This window comes from Lutjanus erythropterus, chromosome 3 (genome assembly GCF_056507025.1).
Source record: "Lutjanus erythropterus isolate fLutEry1 chromosome 3, fLutEry1.hap2, whole genome shotgun sequence".
NCBI lineage: Eukaryota > Metazoa > Chordata > Actinopteri > Lutjaniformes > Lutjanidae > Lutjanus > Lutjanus erythropterus.
Genome location: NC_139319.1, coordinates 27,327,459 through 27,351,917, shown reverse-complemented (window position 1 = coordinate 27,351,917; position 24,459 = coordinate 27,327,459). Strand labels below are relative to the sequence as shown.

Below are 24,459 nucleotides of genomic sequence, written 5' to 3'. Positions count from 1 at the left end.
TGTCAAGGTTGTCAAGCTTGCAGGCGACCTGTGGACAGATGGAAGGATGGATGGAGGAGTAAAGGATGGACGTGACAGAAAGCATCTGGACAGACAGACAAATTTCCCCTCTAATCATATCTACACTGTACAGAGTTTAGTGTGGCGTTGTGATATAAATGAATAAACTACTTCCATTACACATAGAGCTACATTTGAGGTGAGGTGTGTGTTAGTACTTTTTGTGAAGCCGACCTCCCTTCACACTTTCTCTTCTGATACATCTCACCCTCTCTCACTTGCTTTTGCCCTCGTCAGACTTGCTCTTCGGTATTTGGTAACGTGTTGACATTGCATTATTTCACTTATTTGGCTTAAAAGAAAAAGAATAAAGTCCTTTGGGGAAAAGAAGTGACAGCAGCGTCTAAAGCAATCAAAAAGTAGCAGCAGTAGCAATGTAAATAAATAACATTGTTTGAACAGAACAGTAAAACATCATCAACATAACGCGCTAACTCACTCGCTAAAATCATAATTGGTAGATTGGTATAACACCATGAAAGCTTTTTACAATAACCAGCTAGCTTCAGAGCTTGGCAGTCCTGTGAGACTTGGTCTGATGTTTTCCTTCACTGTTTCCTCTTCTTCTTTTTTTTTTACACTCTTACTTATTGTCATCTGACTCCAGTTCGTCTCTGACTTTTCTTTAACTTCCCATCCCACTTTCTTTACACTCCCTGTCTTCCTTCTCACCTCACTCCGTCCTCTCCTCTCGTGTTCCTGTCAGTTCATTTTCACTCATCTTTTCTGCCACCATGACAACATTCCTGGATCTCTCTCTCTCTCACGTTCTGACACTTAACAGTTTCCTCTCTCTATCGTTGCCAGTCTTCAGTTCTCTGTGTCTAGCAGTGATTTGGTTTTGGTGCGTGATGGGGCGTGGGAGGTTTGAGTCTGCACATCTAGCAGGCTTTGGCTGTGGCCCTGCAAGAGGGGAGGCAGTAGGACTCTAGACTGTCAGTCTCTGCAGACCTGCACGCATTAAGTAAATCTATACATTGCTGTTTCACACACACACACTGACCACTTCAGGGTGTGACTGGTTTATCAAGCCTGCTGACACACTCGAATTTATCTAAACAATCCTCTAGTTCAGGGGTCTCAAAGTCAAATTACCTGGGGGCCAGAGGCTAGGCTGTTTTCTGTAAGTGGGGCTGTACTTTCAGACTGTGTTCCCAGAGAACAGCAGCTTTGTCTTTACAGATGAGACAAGAAACAGTTACGTAAAACTGCACAGGAAATGATCAATAGGTCCAGGTCTTGCAAAATTCTCTGATCCAGGTCAATTTTTATTTTGGCTTTTGAAAGAGACATTTTGGTGTCAGGTTTGCTATGCTAAGTAGCAACCATACTAAGTAGGTTAAATTATGACAAACTACCAGAAACTTCGTTTGCTGCACCCTTGTAAAAAGTACATGATTACTTTAAAATATCCATAGAAATTCTAAAGACATTTCCTAACTATAAATTCTAAATGTCTAACTTATAGGTCAGATCTGGCCCCTGGCCTGCTACCTTGAGACCCCTGCTCCAGGTTCTGAAAGAAACACCAAAACGTGCTTTATCGAGACTCGTCGGCATGGTTTGTTGATGTCTGAAATTTTCCCAGGAGCAGGTCTAAATCTCTCGGCCTCCAACAACAACAACCTACACGCAGCCTTTGGTCTGGTAACACTGTGGAGCGCTACGTCACACTAAACAGCAGAGGCAGACAGAGAGGTGGACGAAGAGGAAGAGGTAGACAAACAGAGAGTGAAGTAAAGAAATGCTCCACAGGTCATAAGATCTATCGCTCCCATTTATATTCTTTGTACATGATAAGCTCTTGTTCTTTATCTTCTCCTTGCAAAAGCACTATTCTCCCATTTTTACCTCCAACCTTTCTCTCATTTGTCACACTAGTAACAATTATTCAGCCTTCCAAACGAGACTACAACTCCCTCTTCTTCTACTTTCTCTGCTTTTCTCTCACACACTTACAGAAAGAGTCTGATTCTCTTCCTTTCTAACTCATCTTTTCTCTTCTCAGCATCCCTCCATCCTTTGCAACTCGTTTAGTTCATCTAAGTCATTCTGGATACACAAAATACACAAACAACTCCTTTTCTACAAAGCTAGGATGCAACACTAATTTTTTTGTAATTCTTTTTCATTGTGTTTTTTTCCAATTATGCAGCTGCTAAATACAATAATGGGTATTCTAAACATATTTCATATCAAAGTTAATGAGGATTACTAACCTTATATGTTAAAAATGAAGCACAGCCAATAGTTTGTGTGTTACAGCTGTAGTGTGAATGTGATTAAAAGACTAGGAAATATAAACTCACTTTTTTAAAAACAACCAGTGACTGTGTCTTGATATCGATCCACACACACACACATGCACGCTCGCATACACACACACAGATACAGCCTGAGAATGTGTGATAGTAGAAACACCTGAAGAATCATAATTGCACCGGACATTGTCATGTCCTCCATAATGTCTATGTACAAGAGAGATTCAGGTTTGCTAATGTAGCAGATGCTTTGTTCCAGTGTGTAGTGACTACTCTGTTGACTAATCCAACGGCATGGATCAATGCTGGAGACAGACATATAGGTGAAAAACTAACGAGAAGTGGAAGAAACACATATGAGACACACAGTTTGTAATGAAGTGCGTGTGCCTGTCACACACACTGTGACGTGATGTGAAAATGAATGAAGCTAACTACAGTGTGCACCTTTTTCTCTTCCCTCCTCCCCATGTCTGCCTGTCCAGATTCAACACACTGATAAACAGAACCAACTATGTCATCCATCCATCAGTCCATCTTTCCATCCATCTGTCCATCCAGAGTCCTCCACTGAGTCTCTCCCCCTCCCCTGTGGGCTCTTCAGGTCCTCCGGTGGACAGATGGACAGGCGGGCTGGGTCTAACGCTAGGCTTAGCTGCTAACGCTGGGCTAGACTAGGACAGACTGAGTCTGGGCTTGGCAAAGCTAAAGCTAGGCTAGACTAGCGTATGGCTAAGCTAACGCCGGGCTGGGCTAGGCTACCTACTGAAGAGCGAGTGGAGCTGGTGCTGATGGCTGTAACACTGGCTGCTGCGAGGCGACTCGGTGCGATCCATCACCGTTTGGAACCAACCGGCCACGTCCACCTCCAGCACCTCGTAACGCCGGATGAAACTGTGCTCCTGGATGAGGGAGACAAAGAGACAGAGAGGAGAGGGTTTACCTACATTTGATCACTGGGTAATTCTGCTGAATGTCAACAAAATGTTTATTTCTCATCATGATTGATGTCTTACCAGCAGCTGGTGGTATTTTGGCCTTTTTCTGTGATCCTTTGTGAGGCTGTGGAAAAATCAGATTTATATAGAACATTTCTTTACTTTTCTTACAGCAGGTGCATACAGCAACAAGTGACATGAGATTACCGACAACCATGTTGTCACATAAATGTTTTCATACGTGCAGCAGCTAATATGAAAATATATGAATGACTCTTCATATTTATAATTCCTCATTAAAATGTTATCCCTTTGCATCTTTATAAGCTATCTGTTCTGACCTCCTGTTATGAACACTGACTGCCAAAAAAAAAAACAAGATGATTGATGATGATTTCACTCAGAGACTTTCAGGGGGCAGCAGGTCATCAGACAGACTGTTCCAGAGAACAGGACTAACGGAGCGAAAAACACAACCTGATGATCTGAGAGCTCCGATTCAAATGTTGTTGTCAGTGAGTGACAGTGTTAGAGTGAGATTTGTGCTCACCAGTCTTTGACGAAGGACTGGAAGTCGAGGGAGAAACCCATACTGAGAGGCAGCAGAGGAGGATCTTCCTGCAGCACTTTGGTCAGAACCTCAAAGTCTGTCTTGCAGTTCTTGTAGGGAAACTGTCCCGTAGCCAGCTCCACCTAGAGGCACAAAGACGTGTTAACATCCACCATCAGGCAACAAACGCTTCCCTTACTCGTAAAGATGTGGTTTAAATACATAACACAACATAATTACTCTACAGTTGAGTACAAGTGGATATATGCAAGTTTTGTCAGTAATTTCACAAAACAGCTCCAAAAAATTCTTGTATTGAAATTATTAATTTCCCTAAAGTTCACTGTTCTCCAGATGAGGTGGAACCAGGTACTTTACAGTTATAGTTTATTTCCTGAGGCTCTATCACTCCTCAAAATATTTAGTCTTATGAGGTGACCACTCATGTCTCAACTGCAGCTGAATATTCAGATGAGGCCAAACATGCTGATAAGAATTTCTCTGTCATTATGGCTTTCAAACAGAGTTAGCAGTACATGCTAAGCTAGCAAGCTCCAGTCGTGAACGCTGGTCAAAACATCAGAGAACCATGCTAACAGTCACCTGAGAGAGAGCAGGACTGTCTGTTTACACCCACAAGTTTAAGGCTTTATAAAAATATCATACACCAAATGTGCAACTACTGCAAATATCGACATGATACTGAAGGAAATTAAAACTACAGTTATTACCAAAGTTACCATGTCAGCCTGGTAGTACAACAAGGGTTAATGTGCACGATTGTGATATGTGTTGCATTCGAAAATGTTACATAAAAATGTAAATAATGTACATTTAGACTTTTTTTAATACAATGAAATATTATTATAGGCAATAAATAAATAATAGAATGCACAAATCTTGCATGCCTGACCAGACCTTCTAGTACCCAGCACCCACTTTGAAAACAACAGCCAGTGTCCTCCCATTATAGTAAGAAAATGAAAGCAGATTTACCAGAGAGATGCCAAGGCTCCACACGTCTGCCCGGATGTCGTAGTCAGGTTTGGTGGGATCTGGAGGGTCTATTCTCTCAGGCTGCAAAAAAGCAGACAACACTCTGCTTAGGGAATCAGTGTGTGTGTGTTTGGTGTAAACTGTAGACTTGTAGTGTTTTGAGTGAAGTGTGTGTCAGTTTTCACTCACTGCCATGTAGGCAGCACAGCCGGCGCTGCGGGTCTTTGCCTTCGAGTCAACGAGGCGTCCACTGATGCCGAAGTCACAGAGTTTGATCTGACCTTTAGCGTCCAGGAGGATGTTGGAGGGTTTGACGTCCCGGTGGATGACACCATGTTTCTCTTTCAGGTACAGCAACGCCTTCACTATCTGGAGCACAAACACACACAAACACACACACAGTAAGACTATAAAAACAAACAATCAAGTGTTTCCCATCTGTGTGTGAGTTTTCTTCCACTTACTGCCACTGTCATCTTTCCAAGGATTCGCTCTGGGATGGGGCCCTGGATCCTTTTCTTCAGCTTCTCTGCACATGTTCCCATCAGCTCCATGGCGATGAAGACATCCGTCTGTACACAAACATACACACATGCACACATCCAGATTTTACCAGTTCAGTTTACAAATAAAACTGTGGCTGCAGTTTGTTTGGGGTTTTCAAACAGACAGGACTGAATTTAGGTGCTGTTTTGTTGTTAAAACCACAGACAATAATGTGTCCTGGAGACACTCACGTTGGTAACTATGGCGCCATAGCACTGAATGATGTAAGGGCAGTCATGACTCTTCAGTACAACATCCAGGTCCATCAGGATCCTCTTGTTCTCATCCTTATTTCCTGTACGACGCATTTGCTGGTGACACACACACATGCACAAAAAGACTTCTGAATGTATGACACACACCATTTGTTAAGAAACAAGCTATTAGGAAATCACAAAACACAGACTCCTCTGCAGAGCTGATTGACTCTATAATTGTTAAACAGCTCGGAAGGCTACAATTAAGTCATCTCTTAAATAGGAGGGTTATTAGGTGCTGTGTGGGGTTACTACTGGCACTGTTGGTAAACTGGTCACAATTAAAAGCACAATAGATAATCAGAGCGCTACACTGGGCTGAGCATATATCGTGTTGGGAAATGTTTTTTGTATTTTAACAAGCCAAGACATTATCAGGCCATACATGACAATTTGTTCCCTACAAAGGTTTATTCTGACAAAAACGATGGGATGTACCTGTGTCAGTTGTTCAAAATCACAGAATTAGCAGCACAATCACACACATATCATCAATTTTACAGAATTACTATAACATAAATAAGTGGAACAATTACACAAAGTTCAGATTAAATAGAGATGCAATGATGATGATGAGGATGATGATTTGGTTCAGTCAGAACTGTGGAATATCAACTGATCCATCTTTGTTTATTTCATCTTAGCCTTTCTTACTCTCAGCTGTGCATTAAGCACAGGTTATATGAACAAACTGAAATGGTTGGTTATCTTATGGGCATTGGTCATGAGAAGCAGTTAATTATTGATAATCCTTATTGGCTGGGAAAAAATCCATATCGTGCATCCCCAATATTAAGTAGGCTTATGACTAAATTCTAAATGACTCAACACCACACTTTGTCTCAATGTGCTGTTAATCAATTTATTAATGAATTAACATGCATTGTATCTTTCCAAATCTAAAACAAATGATCTGAAATACACTGTTCTGTACAGAGCCTCCTCTGATCGAAAGCTGTTATGAAGCCCCATCAAATAATAATGTAATACTAACTAATAGAACTGCAAATGACATATAAAATGTAAAGCCACCTAAAATAATTTTTTGGGCCTGAATCACATCTTTTGCTTCTCCTGTTTTTGATTTATTATGTTATTAATCATTTCATTTTATATGTTTTTCATATTCCCTATGTTATTATTTTTTCAAAGGAGTCAATGTCTAGATTTTGTCTCATTTATGTATTTGTGGATCCTAGAACAACTAGCAACCAATGCTAATGGGGCCCTATAACGTATCTTGATACTGTGATATGAGATTAGATATCGATTTTGGATGTCACTGTATCCTGATGTGGCTTAAGCGTTTTTTTCCCCTGGTTTTGAAGACTGCATGATGTAATTTTCTGAACTTACCACACTGTTTTAATATTTGCTTTTACCAAGTTAGACATTATTTTCACATCACTGATAACTGTTAATTAACTACGAAAAACTATGAAAAACTATAAATGAAAAATCTCATTGTGTTAATATTTTGTGAGTGCTCCAACAGCCATCCCTACAATACTACTGCATTATCTAGAAATATCGATACTGACAGAGGTATTTGATCAAAAATAGCTGATTTTGTCCAGATCGCCCAGCCCTATATACAATAAAGTTATGGCAGGAGGAATACAACAATTCTTCTCTATTAATTTTATTCCATCCAAATCTAGAAAATGTGAAAACATTTTGAGATCTCATAGGAAAGGAAAGGAATTGACTCCAATCAGCAACATATTTCTGCGCCTTTTGTCTCCTCTATGTTAAATTATCAGCATCAAACCAGAACAAAACATAAAAGAGGAGTAAATTTAACAAATGACTCATAATCCACATCTTAGAACAACTGAAAACTTCCAGAGAAAAGGAAGTACTGATAAATGTGTTGCGTGAAGAATGACCAGGTGAGCGCAGGAGGGTCTTACCTTGACAGCTATGACATGGCCCGTCTTCTTGAATCGCACTTTGAAGACCTGTCCACAGGTCCCACTGCCGATTTCTCCCTCACTGATCAGGTCTGTCACCTCCGCTGGATACCGCTGTGGGCGGAAGAGGAGGCACATACACAGTTAAAACACTGTTAACTGGTTAAAATGTAAACTCAATGTTATTTCTTTGCAAACTCCTCGAGCTAAAAATAGATGAGACAGGCCCGCTCTTTCTGCATCGAAAGGCAACAGTGAACCTCTCAGGGCATTTACTAACTAATGTTTTGATGTTTAATTAAGCTGCTCCCCCTCTGGCTGTGTCTGAGAACACCAGCACACAGTGGGAAGACGGATCATTTCAGTGCTTTGTTAAAATTAAATCATCAGTGACTGAGATGCTGCGAGTGACATCTCATTGAATGTGTGATGTAACGGCCCCTCCGGGGTAATGAGAAGAAGAAAAAAACAATCTGGAGTGCAGCAATGACTCAAATAATTTTCTCAAGCATCTTCAAACCCTGACTGGTACTGACCACGACACTGGACCTGAGCGCTGGAGGAGGGAGGACAAAATAAAAAAAAAAAAGAGGCCCAACCATGGTCAAGCTCTTCAATTTTATCTTTTATCTTGTGTTTTATATATTATTTATTGTCGAAGAGGAAAAATATCAGACAGAGAGCTGTTGTTTTCTTGATGGAGATTTTCTGTTTTGCTGTAAGGACACTTCCATGGACATTTGCTGTGACCTTGACCTCACCTCCATCCTCCGTACACCAGCCTGCCTGTTTTTTCATCTTAGTCAAATGCATAATATTTCTTTCTTTCTTGAATACTAAGAACAAACAAGTGTCCTCTACTGTTAAATACCTCATTTAGGACGGAGGTTGTGTTAAAGAGAGAGGTTGTATAAGTTGTCTGTCGTACCTAGAGTTGGCACGGTCCCAGTTTGGAGAAGCAACAGGAGTACAGGTGGAGGAAGGTAAGCAATGTACAGCTGTGGACACTGCTTCACCATGTTGTCAGACAGCCTTTTCTGACTGTAAACTGCCGTTATATAAGCCAAATATCGCTCTTGCCAAAGCCACCAGGCTCCTTCAGCAAGAACAGTAAATTTACCTTTTAGTTTGTGTTACTGTACAACTCTGGTGAATCATGACATCACAAAATAACACAAACAAACGAGCTGATCAAAGCAGCAGAACACCCACAACTCTCGCATTCTGCATGGACTAATTACAGTTTTTGCCAAGATAGTCTGGTTACTTTGGAGAGAGTGATATGTGCCTTATATGAGAGCAGTTTTCTGACAGAAAGGCTGTCTGACACCAAGGTAAAGTGGTGAAAATATTCCAAATATAGCATACACTTAAAGTGATTTTGACTATTTAAAGATAGGCCTTTTTTGAGGTGGTTAAAATATGTTTTGCTGCTGACCCTGTCCACAGCAGTACATTGCTTAGCTTCCATAGCGGGACTCCTCTCTTCTTCTCCAACCTGGGGGTGTGTGGACCGCCATCTACATACAACGTCATTTCAAAAAATCTGAACTATCCTCGTAAAGGATTTCAGTATTCTGTTGCAGCAAGTTGTAAAAAAAAAAACAACAACTGACAATATATCAGTCTGTCAGTTTCAATATTTTCTCATCCTATCTGTCAGCCTCCACCACTTATCGGTTCCTACTGAAGATGTAAATCTTTGAAAATGAGTCACAAATATGTGGCTTTTTTTTTTTGTTTAATAGACCATTAATATATAAAACTACACATTTGTGACTCATTTTGTAACTGAAGTAATGTCCTAAAGAAATCTGGTACTGTAGTTTGTAACAAACAGGAGTAAAAGGATGATTTTAAGCTGCGGGTTAATACACATTTATTGCTCCAATCAGTATTGACAGCAGCAAGACTGTATATGTGAAATTGATTGAAAATATAATAAGGTCCTCATGTTTATCATAATGACAGAATACATTACCTGTGCAACATTGCAGCTCAAATATGTGTTTTTAATAGTTTTTCAACAACAATAAAAGTCATTTGCAAAGAGCAGTAAGATAAGTATTAGAAGGTCCTATGAGTTTGATTTTTATTTTCAATATGACCTGCCTCATGACCTCTACTGCTGGTTTTCAGGTATTAATAACATTTCCAGAAAAGACAAACTCAACATGTGTGTCTGTGTGCACATCTCACCTGACCGTCAATCTTCAGATAACCTGTCTGTTTCATGATCTCTTGCAATTTCTGGTCGATCTCTGCACTGTAGGGACAAATCACACACAATAACACACAATGTTAAGGGAGTGCAAATGCTAAATGAAGTATGTTTCAGTGTGAAACATCCCAAGTGAGATGAGAGCGAGACTTCTGACTCACAAATGGATCCTGTGTGCATTGCTGTACATCTCTTCCACCCACACACTCCACATGCGGATCCATTATGTGTAACATAACCTGCTCTTCTCTAAATGACCCTTGCTCCTGCTCACTCATGAGTGTGTGTTTGTGTATGTAAGATCACATTCACAGATGCGACAAAAACACAATAAGATCCTTTTAGGACAACTGTAAACACGGTTTCTCATTAATCGTTACTCAAATGAACATCAGCACGTGTCCTTACTTCTCTAAGCTCTTCTGTAGGCCGTACGGAGGTGTGGGCAGGGTGAGCATGTGTCGCGGGCGGCTGGGGTAAGGGTGGTGCTGAGGCGAGCTCTCTGAAGATGATGAACGGCTGCCTCCATCGTTTGCCAGCGGCAGCTGGAGCGCTGCAGGGGTAGGGGGGACATGACACATTAGACATACACAGGAGAACAGAACGAATGCTTCAGTATGATTCACACCAGAGGCAGCATGCCAGAAGGTGTAAGATGGCTGTTTATTCATGCATTCACCGAATCCAATATTTTAATAGTTTATAGCTGGTATACACCAGTAGAGAAAGTGTTTATTAGCCGTACGTTTTACATTTTATTAGCTTTATTTAACTAATATATGTGTCTGTGTGTGTCGGTTGAGAAAAGACTTATCTATCATGTGCTGTGGAGTACCGACTGAAAATTATTTCCCATGATACATCAAGAGAAACCGGCCTTGGCGAGATCTTTCAAGAAGAGTTCTTTCACTACAGCCCTGCTATCTAGACCCTGCATGTGTATGAACTTGTTTTTATTCCACTAAAGTTACAGCTTTGTTTTTGTTTCGCTGATGTTGTGACCTCGTGTTTAAAGAAATAGGGCAAAAGCAACAGCACTCTCAGGCAGGGAGAGACAGCACAGGGTTAGCCCACAGCTTAGGAGGGACAGTTCAGGGATGTGGACATCCGCAGTTCATTTTTGAAGGAAAACTACCGCTTATTACTGCTTGTTTTTTTTTTTTTTAGCTCTGGCCATTAGTTCTATTTTGTTACCAAAAAACTGTACACATTAAACTGATTCCTGAGATCTCAGCATCATTATAAAAAGTACAACCAACAGGGAAACACGTTGAGCTGTCAGGCATTCATGCAGGTTTTTAATGAGTTTATTTAGAGGTAAATCCAAACTTATGTTGGCAATAATCACTCTTTGTACAAGAAAGTACACAGAGTGTACACAACTATAGCAACCATAATAGATCAAAGTTGCACCATCTAATTGACATTACCAGAGACAGTCTGGGTGATAATTTTACTGTTCATTTTTGTTTTCAGATACAAATAAGTTAAACTGGGTATTTTTTTCAATCTTGACGATGGAACTGGGCAATATATTGATAATATATGAATATTGTGATATGAGACTAGATTTTGGATATCATTATATTACGATATGGCAAAAGTGTTGTCTGTTTCCAGTTTTAAAGGCTGCATTAAAGTAAAGTGATGTAACTTTACTAACTTACAAGACTGTTTTAGCTGTTCTATAACTTACCTTTACCCACACAGTCATTAAATTTATATAACTATTGATTATGAAAACCTTATAGTGTTAATAATTCGTAAAAGCACCAGTAGTTGTTCTTACAACATTGTTATAAAATAGATAAAGGTATTTGGTATTTTTAATTGTGTCCACATCCCCCTGCCCGACCTAGATTTTTTACACTATTTTAGAATTACAGTATGTTATTTCAGAGAAAATGTGTACATGGAGATTTGGAAAGTTACCAATTAACTGTTAACTAATTAGTCACAGTTAGGAATGCGATTAAAAATCGAATAGTATGGAAATGGCAGTAATTGTGCTAATTTTACATTGTTTTGGCTGGCAGAGCCATTTGTTGAATAAAAGAACTCAACCCTCAACTTTAAATGAGAAAAAAGAGAAAAAATGAAAATGAGAGGAAAAACTAATGTTTCATATCTTATTAATTATTAATGATTAATCAATTGTTGGTGTTCAACTATCTTCAAGGGAAATAAACATAATTTGCAACCATAACCAGACATGTATATTGTATATCAAGGATTTGCCTAAAATCTGGATATTATTTCAAAGACATATTGCTCAGCCATACTTTATGATAATTTAACTGCCTGTCTTTGTATCTTTTTAGTGATGTCAACATGTTCTCAAATCTCAGAGATCATTTTGTTCAGTACAATGTTGTCATAACCAACAAAACAGATAGCCAGAGCAATGAAAATAAAACCTAAGTTGTGATAAAGTGCAGTTTGACATTAAAATGACTTTGTGACCCTGGAAGCAGTTGTCAGTCAGCTCACAACCAGCTGGTACTACAATCCAAAATCCAAGCAGAAGATGCAACATGCTTCTAGCCCCGTCTAAAAACACATCTAAATCATGCATTCGAGGACATGTTAAAACAACACTGACCCTGTAACATCAGGAATGTGTTCAAGCAAGCACTTACTAATTTTAACTGGAGAACAAGCTAAAGTAGTATTAGCACAGATATGTCGTGCAAAGAAACGCTCAGACAGCAGCTATGGTGACCTCTGTGACACCGACTTTGCCACAGGAACAGAGTTTAAATCCCTATTTATTATCAATTTCACATCATCTTTTTAAAATATTTTAAACCAGTTAGCAAAACATTTCCAGGACCATGCAGCTGTTATTCTCATCATTTTCATTATTTGTGTCATAACAGGCTGGCAGCTCTTCTGAGAGAGCCTGCAGGTGTTTGTATCCATGAGTCACCTGTGGATGGATCTGCCTGTAAGGGGAGAATGAGTTAGTGGAGGGGAGGAGGAGGAGAGGTTAGTAAGAAGAGGAAGGAAAACTCAGGCAGCCTTTGGCACAAATTGCATCTCCATAGTTTGGCTGGCTCCAGATGGACGGATGAGAGGAGAGACAGGCAGACAGAGCGAGGAGAGGAGAGGGGAAGACACACACACATTGATACTTGCAGGCACTTCTGCACCGCCTCCTGCTCACACAGTGCTGCTGCAAAAAGGAAGGAGGGGGATGCCAGAAGATGAATAACAGGCAAACAACATCAAACAGTCCGACGAAAAGAGAGGAGACATTCGGCCAAAACTGCATAGCGCAGACGAAGCTGGAAGTCAGACAGTCAGTCAGTCAGACTCGGACAGGAAGGCAAGTCTTCAGTCGCCACAGAAAGAAAACAGACAGAGAAGCCAGAGTGTTCACAGTACTCCTGCAGACGCACCAGTGGGGATGCTGGATTAGAGACTGTGTCAAACAAAACACAACCCAAAACACTGTGTCGTGCAGAAAAGCCACATGCACTGTGATTCTCTGCCTCCAGCAAAACAAAGGTTAATCATCTGACACATGTCCACACACACGTAGGTACACTGTGGACATCAACACACACCAACACTGCCCTGCCACTGGCACACACGCACACACACACACACAGACAGACAGACACACAGCCAGACAGACAGACAGACAGAGAGAGAGGGACACAGACGGAGAAAGAGAAAGAGAGAGAGAGAGGAGTTGGGATGGAAAGATGGAGAGAGGATGTGATTTGGAGGGAGGTGTAAATAACTGTTGGGCTAACATATCAGAACTGGTCAAGGACTGGGTTCACAAATATGAATTAAAGGGGTAGTTCAGATTATTTGATGTGGGGTTGTAGGAGGCACTTTTCCACAGTTGGTGAATTAGTGACAGCTGATGCTAGTCAGCATGCCCACAGTTTGGAGGAGCAGAGAGGGGACCAGCACGGATGCTAAGTGATGACTTGCTGTGGACAGGATCAGCAGCATAAGGTATTTTAGCCACTTAAAAACGGTCCACCAAAAAATATCATTATCAGTTTAAGTGTGTTATATATACAATATTTTCACCTCTTTACTTTGAGGTTTTATGGCAGGAAAGTACCATTATATAAGCCAAATATCGCTCTCTCCAAGCCAACAAATCTCTATGCAATTACCTTGTAGAACATGGGGGTTGCTAATCTAACACTTCCTCAATCTGTTAGCTTGTTTGCATTACTGTGTGACTTTGGTGAATCTGAACCATCTTTTTAATATACCACGCTCACATAATAAAACAAACTAACTAACCAGTCAAGGCAGCAGCAGACCAGTAGCTCCCATGTTTACAGGGTAAAATGACAGATTTTGCCTAAAGTGTTTGGTTGGTTTGGAAAGAGCAGTATTTGGCATGATGATAGCAGTTTCCTGTCAGAAAAGGCTGTCTGCACATATAGTGGTAAAAATATTAAACTGATATTGATATTTTTAGGTTTTTTTACACAGTTAGCAGGTTTCCCTCTTGTCTTTTCCAAACTGGGGGTGCGCTGTCTGGCAGCTACTATAGCTAATACACTGACTATCAATACGTACCTCACACAAGCCCACTTTAAATACACAAACGTATCCCTTTTAACTCCTGTCCCTGTGCAGAGATTCCTATTCAGCCCTAAACTTATCAGGCAGTAGTATGAGATACAGAGTAAGAACTGTGTGATGGTGAGACAAAGTACAGTATGTATGTGCAGGGGGGAAATTTAAAAAAAATTGGCAGTTACATGTTGGCATATTAACGCTTGTGGATAACCACTGAAACCAAACTACATTTTCTCAACAGATACTAAAATAAGTTACGTCTTATAGGTCACTTTAAAGACCATCTCATCAGTTTGGCTGAAACACAATACGCCCCTATATTTACTGGGTTTTATAGCCACTTGATAAAGAAGTAACAGATCTTTTTCCACATAGTCTGTCCTTCTAAATTAGACTGGATGTAAGAAACGTGCATAATAGTGTTAAAAAGACAAATGTGAGTAATTACAGTAAGTATAAGTAGTAATATTGAGGACCGATTAGGCTGGACTGACAGGAGCAAAACAAAAGAAAGAAGCTGCCTGTGTTTTTCTCTGACAGGTTTAAAGATGACATAAATTAAAAAAAATAAAAATAATGAAGATGGGGGAGGATGGGATGGGAGATGAAAATGGGGGACACAAGTGTTTGGGGTGGGGGAGAAAGAGAGGTGCAGTGGCAGAGAGAGCGATGGATTGAATGATACCTGCACGCTGGGAAGGAGCTGGAGCAGGACTGAGCTGGATCACGATGACTGGACAGAGGAAAGAAAATATACACACACACGCACATTACTACACTGTTCTACTGACATGCTCACGTGTGCACGCACACACACACACACACACACACACACACACACACACGCTTCATCATATAACAAACAGGGAAAAACAACAGTTTCTGACTTCTACAATTACTTTGTTCTCTTCACAAACAAACAAAAGTGGTGTGTACTAGAGGATAAGGCTGGCATTTTCTTTTCTCTTTTTGTCAATCATTCCTATGAAAAGGACAAAATTCATAATATGTGTGATTTTAATACTTCGTGACTTCTCATCCTCATCTGTGCCACTCAGCCCCAAGCCCATCAGTTCCTACTGAAGTCATAAATCTTTAAAAACAGGTCACAAGTATAAAACAAAATGCTCTCCAACTGTTGGTCACCGTGGTTTCTAGCAAATGTTCCTCAAACAGGGGTAAATACTTCTTAGGGAATTTTCATTTTCAACTGCAGATTAATACACGTTTGATGCTCTAATGAGCATTTAGAGCAGCAAAGTGGTGTACATCGGTTCAAAATAAACTACACTGCCCAAGTTCACTGCAATGACACATATAATCCAGTGTCACAGAGTGGCTCATTGCTGCGTTTTTAATTGAGATGCACTGAACCAACTTTTTCTTTTCCAATAATGATATCTCAACAATATCAAGCATCTGCCGAGAGTCCAATAACAGTCATCACTTTTTCCCCAAAGTACCCGGAACTTTAAGTCCTCAGAACTAAAAGGTTTTTTCATCCTGTTACTACCTGCATTTCCACCATGGTCTAAAGACCTGCAAAGCTCAGTTAAGTTAGTCTGCTAATGTATAAAAAAGTGACAGCTGCTTTTACATGTCATCAACATATCAACAATAATGACACTGTATAAAGCAACAGACAGGCAGTATTATTTGTGTTGATGCTTATGTGTCAAAGCACAACAAACAAAAAACAGATATGGCAGATGCAGATTTTTAAAAAATACTGGCTAAAATAAAGCGCCATGAGTACTCAACCAATCACAAATGTTTTGTTTTGCAAGCCAAACTTCCAAAGGTCCTTTACTTTGGAAAGTATTACCCTCTGAGCAGGGACTTTTGAGGAGGCAAAATAATGTCCCCGGAAATTTAGACCCTGGAAACTGTGGTTGAAATACAGCTGTTTGTAACTTACTGTGATCACTTTACATATGTCAACCAACAGTGAGAAATTGCTGAAGAACAAAAAAAAAAATCGATCCAGTGGTCCGCTATGACTTAATGATGATGGACAATACTTAATTTTTTAATAACATTAAGAAAGAAATTGTATCTAATGTGGATTTATTTTGTCAAAGCCAATCAACTTAATCAGGTCAGTATTAGATTGAAGTATTACAGTACTAGTTTGTGAACAACAAGTGAGGTCTATGTCACAGAGGAACGATAAAGTCAGTCTTTGGATACACAATTAATACATGTTTACAGGATTGATTTTTATTTGCTTGTTTTGGTCTTCTCACGAGGTTTGTTGAGAATAAGAAAATACACAGTGCCGCTAGCCTTTTCCTTACACACTCTCACTCTTACAGATAGCAAATGAAACCTCACAGCACAATTTAAAAAGAACAAAAGAAAAGGGGAAAAAGCAGGTTTGTGGTCAGTGTCACTCAAACCTGATATGAACGGCCAAGAGAAGTGATGATCTGCAGGAAAGAACGGTCATGTTCGGTCAGTGAGTGAACATGATTTCGTATATTGTTGGCTAACAGTTTTAAAAGTTCACTATATGTCACAGTGGAAAGATAATAAAGAGCTCTCTGTCTCCAGCACAGTGTTCATTTCCATGTTTTTTTTTTTTATGTCAGTATATGCATGCTGTCCCTGCGTCCCCTGTTGAACTAGCCATGGGGCTGTTTGTTGGAGAGTTTTCTCCTCCTGACTGTTTCACCAAGTCTTATAACGCTCACTTCATATTCAGGGTTCAAAATTAACACCTGCCATGCATCAAATGTGGGTAAACATTGGGCTTGGTGGAAAAATAAAAAAGCTAAATAATGAAATTGCAGCCTCGGACCTAGGCAACACACAAGTGCAGTAAGGTTGTGGGGGTGCCACCTTAACTTGCTTGAAAAAAGCATAGCAACTATTAAGGCTGAACAATTCATTTAAATTTTACAGAAATCACAATAGGGCCTATGACAGGAGGTGCAATATTTGTTAAAAGCATAATGTGTGTCAAATACCAATTTAAATTAAATACTCTCATGTTATAGAGATGTCTTAGCCTTTAAATCGTATTCTACAGACTTTAAAAATCCCCATAGAGATCAGACATACAGATTCCTGCAGAAATCACACTATAATCATTTTAACAGTATGTAGTATGCAGATCCTTTAATTCCACACTGTAGAAATGCTCTTACAAGAGTCCTGCATTGAAAATTTTATCTTAGTAAAACTTTATGTAATCTGAAAAGAAGTAAAAGTACTCAATGCAGAACAATGCCCCCATTAACTGTAATACTATTATGTCATTAGATTATTAGTACTCAAACATTAAGATAAAAGGAGGATTTTTCTGTTATAGACTAGTTGGTTGAGCCAGAGCTCATTTTGAACTATTTTGTGTGGGACTGCCACTAATTATATTCTTTATAAATTGTTTGGTTGCCAAAAACTGTTAAGTGACACTTTCACAGTGCTCGTTTCTCCAATCAACAGCAAGAATACATTAGTGATTTGAGATTACACCAATTTAAAGGAAAAGTAACAAGTCGTTACATTTATGAAACTGCTGTTTTATGGCAGGTTGAAAAATAATTTCTTCAGTTTACCAGCTGAAGCAGACGGACCGAAACGTGAATTTTGGGCTCATATCGGCTCGTTACTGTGAAGAACTTCATTCAACGAGTCTGGATCAGATTGCTGAAATGTTACCACTATATGTGCAGTGCCAGTAGTTGTATGTACAACATTAACACCACAACCAACGGCTGGTAACGTATGCTGAACGTTAGCTTGATTTGATAGCTTGCACACATTAGCGTCTGTTTCGTCAAGGGTCAAAACTGGCACTGAAAACTGACTTTGCCGCAAGAGTCACATGCAAACACGCTGCTTTATAATCATTTGAAAACACAGATAGGATGGGGATACATGGCACCTCCATGTTATGCCATAAACAAACTAGAAACCACATCAAATTTTAAGATTGACGCTGGGCCTGCCACCGACTATCACTCAGATTGCTAGGCTGTTAGCCTAGCATGTTTGACAGGACAGATTGAGAACAGATTTTGGGACGTGACTGGTAGCGAGGTATTTCATGACAGCGCTTAATTTTCTAAATATTTGGCTTTACTCACTATAGAAATAGCCTCATTTGTTAAGTGAGTGATTTGACTGTAAAATCAACCGACCAAGCTGAGTCGTTGTTTGTTTATGTAGCTAGCCTAACCTTTTTTCTTTTCCTAGGATGGAGAAGGAATACCCCGCCCTACTCTACCTCTGATTGGCTAGTGCCCTTTGCATTCGTTGGCTAGATTAAGGCAAAAGGAGTAATGATTGGCAAGAATATCAAGGGGAGCCAATCAGAGGTAGAATAGGGCGGGTCATTCGTTCGCCATCCTAGGCAAAAAAAAATATTTCGCCGCCTGTTAGCATGTAGTAGCTAGGAGCAGCATAACACCCCCACTCCTTCCCTCCCTCCCTCCGCCTCTCCGAGCTTTCCCCCTGCTATTCTGGCCGTTACCGACTCCCCGGTCCTCCCCGATGGACACTCACTCGGCCTCGGACGTGATCGCTGTGGACTCATGTCGATGTTGAGGTCGATTCTCCGGCGAGCTTCTTCATTTTCCTGCTTTAGTTTCTCCTCGATTCGCGACAGCCTCTGTTCCAGCGACGACATCTTGAAAAATTGAGCACCATGTAGTTCCCAGCAGAGCTCTCGACTCCCCTCTCTGGCAGGCAGGCAGGCAGGGCCAGTAGCACACTGACTGACTGACTGAATGGACACACACACACACACACACACACACACACACACACACACACACACACACACACACACACACACACCTTTACAATCAATAATAGTTAATAGTCACTTACTCAGTTTATACAGGTAGCAGGGTATCTGTCCTTAACTAGAAAATTGAATATTTTTAAACTTTCCTATCTCATACTCCTGAGAGAAGAGTCTAAGATCAATTTATCCTAATTTGATATTATAAAAGACAATCCTAACGTTAGGAATCCCATTTTATCTAATTTCATCCTATCTTATTTCAGATTAGGAATTCCTAAATACTCAGTCCAGTGAAGTTTATCAACTTTTATGTCTGTTACCTATCAACCAACATTACTTTTAACATCTCACCAAACTAAACTTTTTGACCGTTGTTCTTTTTTTATCATTGAAAAATACACTGAAACATACAAACATGGAGCAAAAACAATACTGGGCACTTAAGTTCAAGACAGAATAATCAGAGGTGTTGGTAACAAAATCCCAAAATGTTCTTTAATTTGGGAGATAAAAGAAAGCAGACAGTCTCCACCATATCCAGCATCAGCTGTGTGAAAGCAATAAAAGATCAAGCTTGCGGATCAGTGCTGTGGGCTGCTGTTATCCAACACTACCATTAGCTTATGGTAGCTAAAACCCCTGTTAGCTACTGTTAGCTAACACTACTGTTAGCTACTCTTAGCTAAAGCCACCGTTGGTTACTGTTAGCCAACACGGCCATTAGCGACTGTTAGTGAACACTACTGTTAGCTAGTTAGCTACTACTTCAGATGGAAAAGTGAAAATTAAGGCAGCTTAAAAGTTAAAGTTAGGAGACTTTATTTAAGATTTTGAGAGGTTAGGATGCTCGTGTAATACACATGCACATTTCCTATCGTCAGATAGGGATGTTGACCTAGGAACTGTTCATCTGTATGACTTTTTTCCTTAATCAGGTCTAACCTTAATTACATGGTTACCAAACAGTTAAGATAGGATCTGGAAGTTGGGAAGTGTCTGTAATACAACCATTTTTGGGGTCGAAAGGATCCGCAGGTGGGACCAACGCATTGTTTTACAAGTCACAAGTAGTCTTTGCACTGAAGTCCCAGGTTAAGACAGGCAAGTCTTAAGTCAAGGCTGACAAATTCCAATTCCTAAACTTTGAGTTTCAAGTCTTAAAGGAGTCATAATGAGCTCTTGGCCAAATGCCATACCATTTTAACAACGGAGCTTCAACTTTCTGTTCTTTTGTAACTTCAGATGTCAAAGTTTAACAACTACCAGAGTTGTTGCATCTGCAACTCTAATTTTTGATCGTTTTGCATCTTTGATCTCATTTTTTCCAACTGTCAGCCTGTTTGTAGCCCATTTCATGGCTGCTGGCTAAGATGATGTACTGGACCAATTCCAAAACTCTTTGAATCTTTAGGTCATTTAGACCTCAAAATATGTAAAACAAAATAGAGCCCAGGTTTGAAAATACCAGAATTACCCTTAAAAGTGATCTGAAGCCATGACAATTGAAAATGACAGTTTATCCTTCAATAATCCCTAAATTATATCCGTAAATAATCACAACTCAAGGTCCCCTTACTTGCTCTGGAGCTACATCACATGGTGCTCATCATGAAACTGAGTTTGCTCATTAACCAAGAAACTACATTTAAACTGTTCAGTCTTGAGGATCTGCAGGACTGTTCATCCAGACTGAGTCTTGACCTTGTTCTTTTTGACACTTTCAATCATGTCACAAGGTCTTCATCAGCAGATGTGGTTCCTGGATGCGTAGATGTTAGATTGATCTTCATGATCAATTAGTCATGATTAATAATTTGTCAAGTTCTGGTTCCAGCTTCACAAATACGAGAATTTCGGCTTTTGGAGTAAACTGAATAACCTTTTGTACTGTTTGATTGAAAAAATCAAGCAACTTGTAACTTGTGTGTAACTTTTCCTACTTTGACAACTCTGCAGTAAAAAAGACGCTCTTTGGGTTTTGTACTAATAAACACACAAAGTAGTTGTTAGTTGCAACCCTATATTTTACCATGACAACCCAAGCTCCAGTAAAAATGATGTAATCTGGCGCGTCCTGTAGCTAAGTGGTTAAGATGTAAAGTCAGAACTAAAAAGAAAAAAAAGATTTAATAATTCCTAAATAATATATGGAAATTTGAGAATTTTACATACTGTATAAAAACACAGCTTCCACAGATATTTTAATGTGAACTCAAGCAATCTGCAGGTGGGAGCAGACGTTTAGAAAAGAGATAACTGCTCTCACAGTCTGTTTATACTGCAATGTTGTAAATATGACATTCGGTTTTGTCTGTACGCCAACCTGCAGATCATACATGTAGGTGTTTGTTATGTGCCATTCAAAGGTGGAGATGCTTCACTGTACTGACCCTAAATCCACATCAATGTAGTGATCCACTCTGGCCTGTTTTCCTATTTTGGCTTACATGCAGGTGACATGCAGCTATATAAACTTGTTTTTCCATTATTGCTGCATGCTTTGATCCTCACATGGCCATCAAGGGGATTCAGGGACTTGTTCCAGGACACTTCAGCAGGTGATCCAGCAAATCTCTCTGACCTCAGGGTCACTGTTGTCCTGAAACCCAAACAAATTCAAGCAAACTGATATTGTTGTAATCAGTATCACAGTATCGTTTTTCCAGTGTTGATAATCACATTTCCCAGCTCATGTTCAGCATAAATGTGTTCAACTTGTTGTATGTATTATATGATTAGACCAGAAAGATTAGATGATTAGTTTGTCAATTTAGAATTAATTAGCGAACATTCTGATAATTGATTACCTCTTTAAGGAACTTAATTACAATGGTGCACTCAATATAGTGTAAATCCCTGCTAGACAACAGATGATGAAGCACCTGCTGCAATGTCGCCACAACTAATAAATGCAACCAGCTGAGATTTATAAAGTGCATCCAACATTAACTTGACCTCCACATACCTCTTCCTGAGCTAAAACAAGCTTTCAAACTGAGGCCGTTTTTGATCACTTGCGCCCCCTAGAGGCCACTTAAGAAGATACAGCAGTCAAAAAATGTAATTACTGCCTCACAGTTGTATGTCTCCACCAACCAGACTCGTATAACGTATGTAGTGAAGACTTTGAAGGATTTTGATATGGAACCTACCTCTGTAACTTTGAAGGAACTTCATAAAAGTGTATTTTTTGGCCAAATGGAAGTTATAACTGTATATGTGTGATTCCAGTGAATATTTCCAACGAGAAACATGCAGTCTTCATTTAAAGACTATTTTTCATTGAGAAGTACAGAGGACTGACAGAGAGCTGAACATTATGATGTCAAAGTGAATGGTTGACCTTTTGGATATAAAATGTAATCATCTCATCATTTTATCCTATTAGATATCTGTGTTTAAGTTTGTCACAATTAGTGTATGAAATCTTGAGTTATGGCCAACAATGTGTTTAGTGAAGTCACCATGACCTTGACCTATCGCTTGTGTTAAGTTTGAAGAAATTCCTTCAGGAGGGTCCTGAGATAACACGTTTACAAGAGTGAGATGACCTGAAAGCATTATTAGAATTAATTAATAACAGGTTATTCAGCAGACAGTCATGAATGAGCAGACTTCTGCTGGTTTGACCTGCTCCAAAGTGAGGATTTGCTTCTATCTAGCTGCTTTTTGTCCATGTAAGATTATTAATTTCGGGCCTTCGATGCCTTGATTGGATGGATCATTGGCTCTGGCAAGTTCCAATTAAAAATTTTACACATTTTCGTTGACTAAACAATTAACTGCTTGATCCAAAAAGAAGAAAAGAAAGAAAACAATTAATACTCGTCAAATAGTTATAATCACAATCTTGTAAAAAGATTAAATGATATGATTGTATTACCACAACAGGATTCAACTGCAAGTTCATAAGTGATACTGAATTATGACATGAATTCTGAGGTTCATATCTCGTATCATTGCTGATTTATTTATTTATTTTATGAATTTCTTTTTTTTTTTAACTTGCCTTTCTGTTATCTGTGCTTCCTTCCCTGGTTTGACTGGACACTCCCACACCCATCAACAACACAGAAATCATATTCACTGCAGGTTTTCTTTATAAAATAAGTCATCTCATACTCTCACATGGTTTTGTATTGTCATACACAAGATAAGTAAATCCACACCATCATGCATACAACTTCACAACAAACCTCTCCTGTACTCAAAACTGCTGAAATGTTTATAGAAGTTTATACCGCTGGCTCAAATTTTCCAACATTTATCTTTCCATTTCCCTCAAATGATATTGATCATTTAGTAATGTGCTGCCAACTTGGCTAATGAGGTTTGTTGTGCTTGTGGCACCACCCAGATTTCCCAAAATCACTAAGATATCACTTGTTTCGGCTGACATAAATATGATTTTATCACTGTGAAGGAAACCAAACCCTGCAATGACCACGAGGGACAGTTATTGAAACTGTTGGTGGCTCTTAAAATAGATACAAAAGCTGTTACAGCCAGTGTTTGTTTAAAGTCAGATATAATTGTCTTGGAGAGAAATTACTTACTTCATGTCCACAAAACTCTGATAGCATGTAGATAACTGGATGAACGTGTCTCTAACCCATAGCATACTGTTACTTGTACATAATGTCTTAGTGTTCAGATTTTTTTTTTTAATGTAATAACCTGCTTGCCACATAGCTTTTATGCTGGTGGTTGTGATTCTGTTTCTGCTACACCTGTTTTTATAGATACCGAAATATCCAATTAAAATAGAGTATGTGGTGGATATTGAATAATGCATTGAGGAGTTAACTGTCACAAAATATGAATACACAGAAAAATCACAAAAACTCTCTTTTAAAGCTATAATGTGCAACATTTGTCCATTAAAATGTCCAAAAATGCTAGGGGGTCGTAACAGCTAGACATATATATTTTGTTAAGTTGTGTACTTACACTATAAATTCCAAAAATGTTCAAACGTTGCTATAACTTCCAGTAAAAAGCACAGAGTACGTCAGAGTGAGGAAGGAAGTTGGAGAATGTGACTAAACGTGACATGAGTAAAATTTTAATTTTACCTCATTCACGAACATGATTTCTGCCTGAGACGTGTCAAACTTTCATCGGCAGTGGTAGTTATTTAGAGGTAGAATCAGTAGAATTTGTCTGAGCTGGTCATAAACGCACCAGAAAAAGATGTCAGGACGTCAAATACCGACGTTTTGTGTCGATCAAGAGCACAGAAAAATGAGACAGCGAGGGAATACAGATGGAGTGTACACACTTGTATTGGGACATTAGTGATCTCATCTCTACATTATTTTTTTTAGGAAAATGTTGCATATTATGCCTTTAAAAGTGAAAATAACTCCCATGATCCCATGCTTCCTCATGATATCATCAAACTACA

General features: G+C 39.4%; 1 protein-coding gene across 2 annotated transcripts; it reads right to left on the bottom strand.

Moving 5' to 3' along the window:
• Positions 1-1,469: 1,469 nt before the first annotated feature.
• Positions 1,470-19,019, bottom strand: map2k7 (mitogen-activated protein kinase kinase 7). Of its 2 annotated transcripts, XM_084715654.1 has the most exons (12): positions 18,809-19,019; positions 14,985-15,032; positions 10,151-10,295; positions 9,721-9,787; positions 7,522-7,635; positions 5,543-5,662; positions 5,270-5,377; positions 4,995-5,174; positions 4,806-4,886; positions 3,810-3,952; positions 3,338-3,383; positions 1,470-3,223 (listed from the first exon to the last, which is right to left on the bottom strand). In XM_084715654.1, the coding sequence occupies exons 1-12, from the start codon at positions 18,930-18,932 to the stop codon at positions 3,080-3,082; spliced, it is 1,320 nt and encodes a 439-aa protein (XP_084571780.1). In that variant the 5' UTR covers positions 18,933-19,019; the 3' UTR covers positions 1,470-3,079. The 2 variants fall into 2 exon arrangements, with proteins under 2 accessions (XP_084571780.1, XP_084571781.1); XM_084715655.1 differs by lacking the exon at positions 14,985-15,032.
• Positions 19,020-24,459: the final 5,440 nt, after the last annotated feature.

Bases quoted from the DNA above. Each gene is read 5' to 3' on its own strand.
- map2k7 (XM_084715654.1), bottom strand. From the start codon at position 18,932: ATGTCGTCGCTGGAACAGAGGCTGTCGCGAATCGAGGAGAAACTAAAG. The intron at 9,788-10,150 runs GTAAGGACACGT...TTGTCCCTACAG, and splicing joins CTACAGAAGAGCTTAGAGAA to TGCAGAGATCGACCAGAAAT. The intron at 5,663-7,521 runs GTAAGACCCTCC...GTGTGTCACCAG, and splicing joins GCCATGTCATAGCTGTCAAG to CAAATGCGTCGTACAGGAAA.